Raw genomic sequence first — 14,808 nt, 5'->3', positions numbered from 1 at the left:
TTTTTCAATTCATATGCTTTTTTATGATTGTCTACTGTTGTACTGATAAATATCTCCTGGAGGGTAAACTATATCTTGGCTGCAAGTATCAAGCTGCGAAATCTTTCATTTTCTCCAACTGATAGCGGTTGGTCAATTACAATGAAGTTTAGCAACTTCTCGGTAAACATTCGAGCTCCGTGTTTAGATGAAAAGTTGGTTAGCTGTTAGCCACAGTGCTGCTCAGTCCTCACATATTTACTCACGTTTAAGCTGGCTGCAAACTATGGAATGGATTTCCTGAATGTGAGGCAGATATTATTACTCTGGGTTTCATGAGACACGCCTCCATTCAGGACATCCATGCCATAGTTTGAAGCCAACTTGCAGAGCAGCTGTCAGGGAATCCCATGTGGAGATGTTTCATCAGACACAGACATGCATCATGGATCAGAAATCTCTGCAGGTTGGATCGGAAAAATCCGATACGTAAATTATGCTAATATCGGAGCCCGATACCAATACCGGATCGGGCCCATCCCTAAATTTGACATTGATATACGTCACAATATACTTTTATTCAATAACGATAATAAGAGTTTTAAGCACATTTTCAATATTTTGATACGATTACAGCGTTTCACTGACGCATTACTTTTCTGTTCGGGTTGAAGCGGCCGCTTCAGTTTCAGCCCGAATGGAAAAAGCCGCGACACAACTACACAAGTGTGCGATGACGTAGATGTTACGCAGAGCTTGAGTACAGAAGGAATCAGTGGTAAAAATAAAATAAAAATAAAAAAGGAGTCAGCGGTAGCAGGCTAGGCTAGGCTAAGCTCCAACACGCTGTACGTTTTCGCTTCAAAATGAGTGCCCATGACTGTCAGAATGTGACTAAACAAGCTTTCACAAATGAAGAGAAAGCAGATGACATAACTGATAAGAGAGGAAAGACTAATTTGGCGGTGTGGAAGTAGTTCGGCTATCTAAAATCTGATAAACTGCAGATTTCAGTGTGCTGCAAAATGTGCCGGTGGGAACACATCTAACTTGTTCCACCATCTGAAGAGTTTCCACTCTAGAATATGCTGAGAGTCAGAAGATGACGCACAATAAAAGTTTGAGTCAACGTGTCCCAATGTTTAAAAGGTGAACATTAATTTATTTGTACAGTTTGTCTGAGGCTTTTATATTGTTTATATCAATATCAGAATTATATCGTTATCAAAGAAACATATTGTGATAAAAGTTTTGGCCATATCGTCCAGCCTTAACAGCACCTATTCACCTAAAGGCACAGCTGAACAAATGCACCACACTTTTCCAAATTTACCAATAGATCACTTTGTGCTGGGCCCTCCACTTCAATTTGAAAGATGACATTTAATGTCTGACAGAAAATCTATGTGTATAAATCACATTAGAGGGGCTTTTATGTAGGCTATTCAGCTTTAATTATAAATCTATGACTATTTGGAATTAAAATAAGACCTGACCTTTTGGCATGATGAACTAGCAAACTGCAAACTCAAGTGAGTGTGAAAACAGATACAGTAAGTAAGTGTTTCAGATTTTACACTAAACAAATGGCAGAGAAAATCAAAGACATTTTGGTGTGATGCAGATCTGTTAATCTGGATCAGTTGAAGTTATGGACATTCATTTAGTACAGCCACACTGAAGGATATTAACCTTAAAAATAACTTGGTGGTGTAGACTCTCAGTCATCAATAAACCCAACAAAGTAATCAAAGCCACTTGGACTCTTCGCATGAAGACGTGTCAATTGTTTTACATGGGATGCCCTTCCTGACTCAACCAGACTACCGAGCTAACACGGCCCTTCGTGTGGAGTAGAGGACTGCCATCTAGGGTGCTTGGGGAAGCAGATTTGGGGGGGGGGGGCACGGGGGGGGGCGGGGGGGGGGGGCCTTGTCATGGTCTGATCTGTACGGAAAAATTATCTGTAGTGTAGCTCATTAGCACATGCGCTAAAAGGAATAATTCCGGGTCACACGAATTGCAGTTGAATATACTAGATTAAGGAAAATGTACTGGAAATAATTATTTGATATTAATAAAATTTATTTATGAATCATACCATATTTATTAATTTTAGTTAAAATATCTTTCTATAAATTGATAAATTATCCTAGACAATCTTATAATTCCGTTTATGAATAAGAACTGTCTTAATTTACTTAGGAAAGTATGTGCTCCATCTCCGCCGATTTTCATGTTGCTAATTTACGACACTCATATTTCCGTTAAAATCATTGACATATTTACGTCATTGGATAAAAATTATTTGCAGCTTCACCACTGAGCAGCGCTGTTTCACCATGGAAATAATTAATTCTGTATCTTGCAGGGTTTTCTCATTCAGCCCAATGCATCGAATATCATCTTAACCAATGACGTAAATATGTCTATGATTTTAACGGAAATACGAGTGGCGTAAATTAGCAACATGAAGATCGGCGGAGATAGAGCACATACTTCCCTAAGTAAATGAAGACAGTTCTTGTTCATAAAGCCCTACAACCAACCGGTAGCAGGTTTTTTTTGCTGTTTTTTTTTTTTTACATTTTCCTTTAATTACCATTTTATTTTCACTTGTTAAAATAAAAAAAAACTCAATTTTATGCATCCTTTATGATTGTCTATTATTGTCATTGTTGTCCACTGTTGTCATCACTCTTTTTGTTAAATCAGGTCTCTCTTGTAAATGAGTCCTCGAGGCTCAATGGGATTAAACTGTATAAATAAAGGTTGAATGAAAAAAAAAAAAAAACAACGATCCATATGACCCGGAAGTATTCCTTTTAGCACATGCGCAAATGAGCTGGCACCACGAACCATGCTTCCATAACAGATCGGGAGTGACAGGCCTTGCTTAAGGGCCCAGCGTGGGAAAATGAGGGTGGAGGCAGGTGCGAGGGTTTCACCTTATCCACCCACACCATGTGAGCAGAACCTTCTGATCACAGGTTCACTTCTCTAACAGCTGTGCCACCACTCCCTTTATACTGATTAGAAGCAAAACATTATCATAAATTGACAAACAAAAGGCCAGTTGCCTTGAAATCAGCTTGTTAGGATTAAAACATCTCTGGAAATTGTCACATTACAGCAAAAGATATCCATCAAAGAAACAACGCCAACGCACATATTGTAGGACTTTTTCGTTTTCAATACTCCCATTAAAGATTTCAGTCATTTCAGCAAGTAGCAAGTCTGTACAGAGCCCATTTCCATCTGCGCCTGTGTGAAACATGTAAAGTCTGGTGTACTAATCAACAGTGCTGGGTTCAAACTCATAACCATAAACAAACACTTCATCACCTGCATTCGAAGTCTGCCCGAACACCCAAGCCCTTCATGCCGTAATTGGCTTTTCTTACATGCAAAGCCAAAGTTGACTAAGGCAGAAAAGACCAAACTTAGACTTGCCGCTAAAATAACAACCAAAAAAGCTGAATGTATAAGTAGTGCCATTAAAAAGCTAAAGGCAGGTTTGCTTATAAGTGGAAAAGATAAGTCACTGTTAATGCAGAGGGTCATTCCACTGATGTGAAGTTTTTTTTTTTTTAAACGTGTTGGTTATGAAGGACATATGTCATGTCATCATGAAATTCCCCATGCATTCACTTTCACAAAGGTTCCCTGTTAGAATACAGGACAGAAACTAACAAGGAATCATTTATGGGTGTCTATTTAAAACAAAACGTTCTTTAAGTTTCTAAATTCGTTGGACAATCATGAGAAGTGATTTAGTAATATATTAAAAGTTAGAAAAACTTTTTGGTTTTGTTCAGAGTGACTAGAGTAGTCAGTGTGCACATTTCAGAAGTACAAGCATAACATGAAAAACAAGTGTTTTCATTTTCCAAGTGAAAACACGCAGCTGGGGCAAAAAGATGGCCGACTATGTTCTATTAGTTTTCTAATCAGACAGCCAGAAGGGCACGGCTTGGTGGCAGCAGGGCCGTTATGACTCGTGACGCTGTAATCATGGGCAGCACCTTCCATTACGAAGCTTGGCTGACAGGGTCGACCAACGTGGAGGCTGGCTCTGCCTTGAGAAACAGCTTAGTGAGGACAAAATTATAATGACTGGCATTAATCGAGTCAATTACACCAAGTTGTCTCCTCTAATCCATCCAAGGTTAAAAATGAACACGTTTTGGAGTTTGGAGAGAAAATGGGCTGCTAGTGAGGTGACTTCAGAGTGGAAACAACATTATTCACCCCCAAGTCACATAATGGCAGAAAATAACTCAAACCTAGAAAGAAACATTAAACAAAAGCATTCCAAGCATAGCTGGAACTTATTTTAATCAGGAAAAAACATACATATAAGCTTATAGTTAAAATAAATAAATCAATAAAATAGCTTGTGTCTTTATAATTGCCATTCCAATCATGTTTGCCCTTTTGCTTTGGCAAACAGCCAGTCTGGAAAACAAGGGGAAGAGCCTCACAGTGGTGTACCAGTTGTAGCTGGTATTTAAATGCTGAATTTGTTGTCAGCTGACGCCTTGTCTACCTCCCCTTCTCCTTCTGAGGGTTGAGAGGGTTAACCAGTATAATAGACCAGAGAATGGAGGCTCATTACAAGATATCAGCCCTGTGTTTATCAATTAGAGTGACAAAGAAAGGTCTAGTGGTGTTCCTGTTCCACAGTGAGACTTCAACACACACCCTGACAGAACGGAGGGTCTCAGGTTCTTCTGTGAGCGGGAGGAAGAAACAAAACCAGCAGGCATATTATTAAAGCACTTGATTTGCAATCTCTTGACACTGGTGGCACATCTGGGCTACAAGTTCTCCGAGGCTCGGCTATCGCTCTGCAAGAATCTCCAATTTCTCCCGCCCGTCGACAAGCATTCCCTAAGGGTTTCATTTACAAACAGGCAGATAGTCTGTCCAGAGGAAGGCGAAACATCAGGCCTGTCATTGTCTGGTATCAGAGGATACAAATGCACAACAAATAAATTTCTTTTGGAATACAATAGAGGTCCGGGGAGACAAGACAACAAAATGAGAAAGGAGGATGGGGTCGCTAAACAAAAGTAGATTCTGAAGCAGTCCACCAATTGGTTTCAGAGAGATTCTCTTGCACTTGATCTCTTGCCCTCGAGATTTCAAATTGCCACATAAAATGTCACCAGGGGAATTCAGACAATGGGCCAGGGAAGAAATGAGTGAAAGAAAGAGGAGGGGGAGAAAAATGAGGGCTTAAAAGTACAATGGCAAACAAAAGTCACCAAATGACAATGTCTGACAGCCACTTCAATTCTGGAGCAATGCCCCTGTCATGTTGTGCTCCCAAGTATTGATTTTTTTTTGTGGTACTGGAGTGGAAAAAAAAATCTAATCCAAATGAAACGGATCCCTTGCTAGTGGCCATAAAGGTTGACGCAGGCAAAACACTTATCAAAGTATCTTCCGTCTTCTCTTCCTTGCTCTGTGCTCTGCCCTTCACACAGTCTGTGTCCATTCTTTAATGGACTGGTCACCATGCATGGCCAGAAGCCTCTCCATCTACTGTATAAAGAAATGTCTCATCTCTGCAGGATTGCACCCTTTTTGGCCACATCAATCTAAAGTGCTGCCATGTCTTCCTCAATGAATCAAGGTCACGTCTTACAAAAAAACAGTTAGGGGTGTTTGTGTTAAAATTGTCACATGGGGATGACAAATAGTTAAAGGAAAGCATGAAACGAGAAATAAAAAATACATGTTCAAACATAGAGACTTGATGTAGACAAAAACGTGCCTATAAAGTGCATAACACCAACTACTGACAGAGCGCTGCACTGCTCATTATAACAACGGCTCTTACTCAGCATTGTAGGCTCACCTTAAGGTGCTCCAAAGAACAAAAAGGAAAATTCAGAGAACATTCTTCCAGTGACTAAAGAGACCTTGTCAGATTGAAACAAAGGTAACTGAGGAGCGAAGTCATATTTCGGGCTTAGCTGGTCACACATAATGATGGGAGCAGTGAAGGAGGTACCTGGGGACTTCATTATGTTGACAAGACAGGACTGAGACTACTGTTCACTACCACTCTCTGTAGCCTACTTTCCTTTTCTATCTCCCAGTGTCTCAAAAAAGCAGGTCATACTGTACAGCAAAGAAAGAAAAGGGGAAAGAAAGTCAAAACATGTCTGTCTGTTATTTACACTGACAAATTTAAAATTGGAATAGTAGCAGGAAAACTATATTTGTCTAGCTTTTGATGGTTGTTTTGTTCTACTAAAACTCAAAATGTCTCACTTTCCTTTGTGAAAATGCGTTTCCTATTTAAATGCTGCCGTAACAGTCCGAGAAACACAAAAGTTGCAGCTTTATTCTCTTGACATTGGATTTGCCCGTAATGGGATGCTCAGACATCCAGCCCTGCTGACATTCTACATTAAAACTACGACAGCTACATGACAGCGAGCTACAGTTGGTGGCAGCTATCAGTTTGAGCGCTCACATCAGTTTAATGTGGTGTAAATGGCCTAAGGGAGTTGTGGTTACTGACTCTCTTTTGTGAATGTTTGAGTAACCTTTAATCTTTGAATCCTTGGGTTTTTTGTACTGCTCATTTTTAAGTTCTTCCACACAATGTTTGGTTGCAAAAAAAAAAAAAAGGTGCTATATTATTGAATACCCTCTTTTTTTAGGACAATCATTATATATATGTAAAAATAAAACAAAAATTTACATACACACTTGAGAGAGAGAAAGAGAGAGATATAATGGATATAAATGTATAGATATAGGCAAATATTTGTATGCATATACACACGAACATCTACCCTTAATCTTGTCTTTATCTGTCTCTAGAATTATTTTGTCTTTCTCAGTGTCTTTTGGTTTGTAATGAGAAGACCAGGACTACGATAACACGATTTGAGTCTGAACTCTACGTTAACATCATTAACACACGGAGTAGGGCCAGCTCATTTTACAAGCTCAGCAGAGGAAACACTATGGCAGAGTGCACTAATTAGCTGCTATCATCTGGCTTTCACAGGACCCCCTCCTATGGTCAATTCAATTACTCCATACACTAGGAGAGAATGAATCAAGGGGCTTTATGAAAAAAGGAAAAGACTGCACAGAAAGGAAAAGGAAAGGTAAGAAAGAATAAAAATGACTCGGGCCTTGCTCACTCTTTCCTATCTGAACCTTCTTATCTGCCCTTGTGCCCCTGAGTCCCCCACATTTCATCACTAATGAACAGCCCCATAAAAAGAGGGAGTTCGATTTCTCTCTTCTTTCTATCTCTTGGGCTCTCTTCTCTGCTTCTGTGCAAGATATCAGTCTATCATTTGCTGAGCTGGGCTGCAGCATCCGATCTGCAGATCTCTTTCACATTAAGGATCCTATTAGATAGAGAACCCTAAAAGGTAATTGGATTTCCCCCTAGTTATCTTCATCTCTGTTTCACCCTAAGCCCACTGTAATAACTTACTCTCAGGGCCAAAGATAACTCAATTCTGCTCCACAGAGACCCGGTGAGTGAGTGAGAAACAGAGAGAAACTGGAAAAGGGGAAAGGCATATGTTATGTCTCTGAGGAAAACCGGTGTCTAAATCAAAAGGCCCCTCTATTTGACGCCTACGATTTGAAATCTGACAAGAAAACAAATTAGTTTTAATATTTTGAATTATTTTCATTTAAAGGGAATAGTTGAAATGTGTTGCTTTGTGTACAACAAGCTTTCTTACAAGTACTGTTTGCAAATCAGTGGTTTGGTAGGAGGTGCAGTATTGCACAACTTCCTTACTTCAAGAGTGATGCAATGACAAAAAATAAATAAAAATAATCTAACTGTGGTGGACACTTGCAGTTTTTTTGTTTGTTTGTTTCTACAAAAACAATCAACTCCGTCACTGCGGTGCAATATAGCAAAATAATACTTTAAAACTGGGACAGTGATGAAAATGATTTGAAAACCTTCCACCCTCCAATGTTGGGGTAGGGAGGTGGGGGTGTTTCATTGGCCTGTTATTTTTATTGTGGCAGTGCAAAATGAAACTGTTGGCTACAGCAGCCTCAAACAGAGCTTGTATGGAGGCAAAAATCAATATAGCAATATCAAAGCAAGACTTATCAGAGGCTCACTTCTCCTCAGAGGTCACAGAGGAGCAACTGCATTTAAGTGAGGAATTCAATTGTAAAACAGTTTGGGACATGTGGTACTCAGTATCTGATTAGGACAGAAACACTGACAAGGAAGGCGGAGGTAGAAGTTACAACCCAGAAGTACAAAATAGGAGAAAATATTAGCCTTTCTGTGTTTGTATGTTTGTGCTCATTCAAATAGTAGTAAAAGTTAAATAAAAGATTTTTGATTTAGCGCTCAAGATGTGTGTTGATCCTCAGCTAAAACCACACAAAATTTTAACTCGTCTGTAAAACTGATTGAGTTAGTGAGACTTTTGTGTTTGCAAAGGCTAATTAGCTGTGGTGGCCATCTTTAATTAGAGAACCTCAACATCTTCTGCTCTACCACTTCCAGTTCTTCTGTCTTTTTGTCATTGCCACCTTCTCCAAACCGTATAACATAACTGATCTAACTACATTACTCTTGTAAACCTTTCCCTTTGAGGCCACATTTTGTTACAAATCACTCCTGAAACTTTTCTCCGTCCACACCATCCTGCCTGGACTCTTCTTCATCTCTTTACCACATTTCCTGTTTTCCTGGACCGTTGACAATGTACTTGAAGTCTTGCACCTTTGTGACCTCTGCTTCTTGTAGCCTCACTGTTCCAACTGCCTTCGTCTCATTCACATACATGCACTCTGGCTTGCTATGGCTGACTTTCATTCCTCTTCTTTAAAGTGTATACCTCAACATCTCCAAGTTCTTCCACCTATTTCCAAATTTCCACAGGTATGCCATCAGGTCCAACTGCCTTTCCCTTCTTTATGCTCTTCATAACTGTTCAATTTTCCATCCTCACTAATATTTTCCACTTTCTGGTCCACAGTTTCTATGAACTCTACTCCACTTTCTCTTTCATTCACTTCATTCATTAGCTCCTTAAAGTACTCCTTCCATCTTCTCATCACACTCACTTCATTTGTTAGAATATTACCATTTTTACCTTTAAATAGCCTAACTTGATGCACAATCTTTCTTGTCTTTGTCTTTGCTACCTCTCTCTTTGCCCTACATAGCATCTCCTTATATTCCTGTCTATGCTCTTTGGTCCTCACTGTCCCAACTTCTTCTTGGCTAATCTCTTTCTCTGGACAGATACTGATAGATTCCTGCACTTCACTATTCCACCACCATGTTTTCTTATTTTTTGTTTGCCCAGATACACACCAAGTACCTTCCAACCTGTCTCTAATCACTGTTGCTCTAGTAGTTTAGTCACCTGGAAGCTCTTCCTTTCCACATGAGGCCTTTAACAGTTCCTTTCTGGATTCCTTGCATTTGTTCTTCCTCAACTTCCATTATTTGGTCTTCTTCTGTGACTTTAATCTTTTCCTCTTCTTAACCACAACAGTCAGCCTACACAACACCATCCAATGCTGTCTGGCCACACTCTCTCTTGCCACCACCTTATAGTCCCCAATCTCCCTCAGATTACGGTACCTCTTTTATACAGAATGTAGTCCATCTGCAGACTCCCGCCTCCACTATTAGAGGTCAACCTATGTTCTTCCCTCTTTTGGAAATAGGTGTTCACTACAGCAATTTCCATCCTCTTGGCAAAATCCACCACTATCTCTCCTTCCGGGTTATTTTCCTTGACACAAAACCTATTCATTACTTCCTCATTTCTTCTGTTTCCTTCACCAACATATCCATTCCGGATTGCTCCGATCACAACTCTCCCCTCCTTGGGAACACTTTCTATCACTTCATCTTGATCCTTACATAATTTATCTTCCTCCTGTATCTTGCATCCAACCTGTGGAACCACTGACAACATTTAGCATTAGACCATCTACCTTAAGAAACATCATCTTATCTGACATTCTTTCCACCTCTACTACATTCCTTGCAAACTCCTTCAGGAATATCACTACTCCTTTTCTCTACCTATCCAAGCCATTGTAAAACAACATAAACCATGTTCCAATGCTATGAGCCTTGCTGCCCGTCCACCTGGTCTCTTGCACACATAATACATCTACCTTGTAGGTGAATGTCACGATCATGTCAGATCATCTGTGCAGTTACATCATGCTCTCTCAGGCTATCATTACCTGCAGAGTTCCCTCAGTGCAGAATGAAATTGGCAAAAAGGCCTTCTCTTATTCTGCTCCTGTAACTTGGAACACCTTGCAACAAGAACTGAAGCTGTCTACCTTCATTTCTTTAGGGGATTTTAAGCATTTCATAAGGTCAAAAGAAAAATCAAAGCAAATATGTTCTTGTTTTTAGTAATTTACCTTGTACGGCACTTTGATTTTATAGTTTTATAACGCTACTTTTATTTTAATTGCATTTTATTGTTGTTTATTCTTGTCTGTACTTTATATGTTGTCTGTCTAACAGGTCTCTCTTGTAAATGAGTCCTTGTGACGCAATGAGACTAACCTGTATAAATAAAAGTTGAATGAATGAAACCTTCCAGCATCATATCAGCCTGCTCTCTACCTTTGTCTGTCATTGTCCCAAGGTTTAGAGCTGCTGTATTCAGTCCTACTCTCTTGACCTTCTCTTTTGCCTCGGTCTACCGGCATGACTTCCTCCTTGTGGTCTTTGAATAACAGTAAAACAATTTCCACCGGTAACATGTTTGTAAACAACACCACTGGTGGTGGTTGTTTACCCAGGACTCAACCAATCCAGTATTGTGTTGTTAGTTGGACTTGTATGATTGTTTTGGCAAAAGTATTCTACATCAGATGCCCTTCCTGACATAACCCTCCACCATTTACTTGCTTGGGAACAGCACACATTGGCTTGTGCTCCCTTAGTGGCCGGTTTACCAGGTAATAATCAGATTTCAGCTGTGTTTGTCTTCAATGGGGGAGAGATTACAGACAACAAATCTGGAGCAGAGTGAATATTAAACATAGTTTGAGTTAAAGATGAAAATATCAAAGATGAGGAATCTAAACAAAAAAAAGATGATAGGAATCACTGAAAAAACTGTTTTGCAAAAACCATTATAACTGGATTCCAACATTCTTTAGTGACTCCAATTCACCCAAATTAGCCTATTTTAAACTTGCATAGAAAAGCATCAATATACAGTGAAGTGGAAGTAGAGTTGTGGGGCTGGATGCAATGGGTTTACACACAGTCAGTCCTTCAAGAACCGATACTCTCAAGTCTTTCACCTGTAGAATTGGCTGGTCTGAGAAATGAGCAAGGGAGCAATGAAAAGAGGAGAAGGATCCCATATCCCTGTCACTACCAAAATAGACCCACAGTGGGATTATAATGGACATGATCTCAGCAGGACAGAAAATTATTTTGGTGAGATCTAAAAAACAGGATGAGTTGTAGCAAAGTTTGAGAAAGAAGCAGGCAGAACAGAGTGTTCTTGGGTCAAAACAGAGCTGGTACAGCAGCTGTCAGTGTAAGGCAGCATTTGTAGAGATATAATATGAGGAAGTGCAGGAAAAGTTGTATTTCTGGGGCAAGCGGGCAGGTAGAGCAAGATTTAAAGTGGTATATAAGCACTACGCAGTAGTTGGTTATATGTTCCGTAAATGATCACCACACAAATGTATACTGGTGTGTGTGTGTGTGTGTGTGGGGGGGGGGGGGGGGTCTGTTTGTCTTTTTTCTTTATGGTTGTGTATGTCACAAACATGTGAAATACTCTTGCCAAGAAATGCAAATTTCAATCAGATGTTTAACAATACCACTGCTTCTCAACCCAAACACTTCCTTTTAGCTATAAAAAAAAAACTTTTTCAATTAAAAATCATAACTTGTCTGCAGATCTGTTTTACTATATAACACAAGCATGCAATATTTAAATTATCCCGTTTTTACAGTTTGCTTCTGTGATCAAATAACATTGCATGATGAAGCCAATTTACATACAAAAAATACATAATACAATAATTAACTTTCAATATTTCCTTATTTATGCAAGAAATTTAATTTACCCACATAAATGTGCTTACCTATTAAAATGTTTCTGCCAGAACTGTATATTATCTTACCTCAAACTCTGCATGTTTATGTACGTCTTCAGCCCTTTGTCTGCTCAGGATGAATTCGGCTTCATTTGCAACACGAACCAGATGGTCCTTCATGGTGTGACTGAGAAGCCTGGGGGTAATAGGAAATGGTCATCAGTAAAAATGTGCAAGTAGGTTTAACTCCTCACATTTTTTTAAAGTGAGAAAAAGAAAGTACTAATCTACAGTAAGAGGAGAAAGATCCTCTCGTAATGATCATGTGATCTTAAGTTTTACAGTACTGAAAGAATGGCAACCATCTGAAAACAGAAAACAATTTAACATCCATAAAATGGTAAGAGAATTGAGTAAAATGAGCAGAAAATCGTTTTTGAAACCAAATCAAACCAGATTTGTCCTGGGGCTCAGGTGCTAATTGATTTGTTAATGGTATGCATCTGACAAGAGGGTGGACCTCTGCTCATAACATACGTAGTCCCCCCCCCCCCCCCCTGTCCTTATCGGTGTAGATGAAATACGCATGTTATTTGTGTGTACAGGTCAAAGAAGCCTCTCTACAGGCCTGCAGGTCAGAGCTGTGTAAAGTGGAACAATAACAGAGCAGAAAACAGGGAGGAGAGGTGGAGGGCAGACTTAGCAGGCTGCGGCTGAAGGTGGGCAAAGAGGTCAGCAGCTCGAGTACGACTGTAACCTAAGCCTGCTGTTTCAGCACAGTGCGGCAGGGGAGCAGACACTGGGGCCTCTTCAACCTCCATGACTCTATTCAGGCCTTCCTATCAATAACCCAACAAGTGACCTTCTTTATGGACCTCTGCTTTAATGACTGCACATGTGGATACAGTCTAAAGCTGGTTTAACCTAGAAAACAACTACCCAACATTAAAGACATCCACCAACAAAATACATTAATAAACTCTTCAGGCTAAATGTACAATCTGAATGGACAGAAGAATATTCTTTTCACAAGTGTTTATTTAGTAAATATTTTTATTTAAATGGATACATCTTTTATATTATCCCCAAATGGAACTTTGTGGCTTGTCAGGACTATTATGAGGAGTAATATAAGATGGAGCCAGGTTGCTGAGAGCTTTGTAGGTTAGAAGTAAGATTTTGAATTCTATTCAGGATTTGACAGGGAGCCAATGGAGAGAAACTAAAACTGGAGAGATATGATCTCTCCTACTAACTCCAGTTAAGACTCTGGCAGCAGCATTTTGGATCAATTGAAGACGTTTTAAAGACGTATTTGGACATCCAGATAATAAACCATTAAAATTGTCCAGTCTAGACGTGACAAATGCATGGACCAGTTTTTCTGAATCATTTTTAGATAAGATGTTTCTAATTTTAGTAATATTACGCGGATGGAAGAAGGCAGTTCTAGTAACGTTTTTAATGTGGGGGAAAAAAAGACGTCCTGATCAAAAATAACACCAAGATTTTTAACAGAGCTGGAGGACAGATTAATGCCATCTAAGGAGGGAGAAAGACTGAAAAATTAATTCCTACGGTGCTCAGGTCCAAAAACCAAAACCTCAGTCTTGTCCGTGTTCAACAGGAGAAAATTAAGGGTCATCCAGGTGTTTATGTCTTTAAGACATGCTTGTAGTCTAAGTAGCTGATTGGATTCATTGGGTTTAATGGACAAATATAATTGTGTGTCATCAGCATAACAATGAAAATTTATCCCATGCTGTTTAATAACTTTACCTAATGGAAGCATATATAAAGTAAAGAGTATTGGCCCAAGCACTGAGCCCTGAGGAACTCCATGACTAACTTTGGTGTATGAAGAAGATTTATTATTTACATTTACAAAATGGAATCTATCAGATAGATTTGATTTAAACCATTTTAGAGCTGTTCCTGTAATCACAATATCATATTCAAGCCTCTGTAGTAAAACATTGTGATCAACTGTATCAAATGCAGCACTGAGGTCTAACAGGACCAGTATAGACAAATGTCCATTGTCTGAGGCCATGAGAATATCATTAGTTAATTTTACTAATGCTGTTTCTGTGCTATGGTAAGCTCTAAACCCTGACTGAAACTCTTCAAACAGATTATTTCTTTGTAGATGTTCACGCAACTGACCTGCAACTATTTTCTCTAGAATTTTTTAGATGAAAGTTAGATTAGATATAGGTCTATAGTTGGCCAGAATTTCTAAATCAAGATCAGACTTCTTAAGTAAAGGTTTAATTACAGCAACCTTAAAGCTCTGTGGTACATAACCATCCATTAAAGACAAATTAAGTAGATCCAAAATGTGGACATTAATTAGGGGAAATACCTCTTTAAACAGTCTGGTTGGGATGGGATCTAGCAGACATGTGGATGGTTTGGATGAGGTTATTATTTTTGACAATTCAGAGAGCTCAACAGGACATAAACTATCCAAACATAAATCAGGCTCTAGTGAAAATTTTAAAGTTGCTTCATTTGACAGGGGGCTAGAGATAGTAGAAGGAAAGATGGTTTGAATTTTATCTCTAATTGAAATAATTTTATTTATAAAGATTTTCATGAAGTCATCACTATTTATAATTGTAGGGATACATGGTTCAACAGAAATGGGACTTTTCATTAGTCTAGCAATAGTACTACACAGAAACCTAGGGTTATTTTTATTCTCCTCTATTAAAGATGAGTAATATAAAGTTCTAGCTTTACGGAGAGCTTTTTTATATGTTA

General features: G+C 39.0%; 1 protein-coding gene across 1 annotated transcript in view; it reads right to left on the bottom strand.

The window, feature by feature from the left end:
* lrba (LPS responsive beige-like anchor protein) overlaps positions 1–14,808 on the bottom strand; it is a 312,704-nt gene that overhangs the window by 169,153 nt on the left and 128,743 nt on the right. The window contains exon 35 of the mRNA XM_037689844.1: positions 12,130–12,238. Within this exon, the coding sequence (XP_037545772.1) occupies positions 12,130–12,238 (109 nt within the window). The remainder of the gene's footprint in view (positions 1–12,129; positions 12,239–14,808) is intronic.

This window comes from Nematolebias whitei, chromosome 16 (assembly GCF_014905685.2).
Source record: "Nematolebias whitei isolate Nwh7 chromosome 16, NemWhi1, whole genome shotgun sequence".
NCBI classification, from domain to species: domain Eukaryota; kingdom Metazoa; phylum Chordata; class Actinopteri; order Cyprinodontiformes; family Rivulidae; genus Nematolebias; species Nematolebias whitei.
Note: the sequence above shows the minus strand (reverse complement) of the source record. Positions and strands in the feature narration are given on the sequence as shown.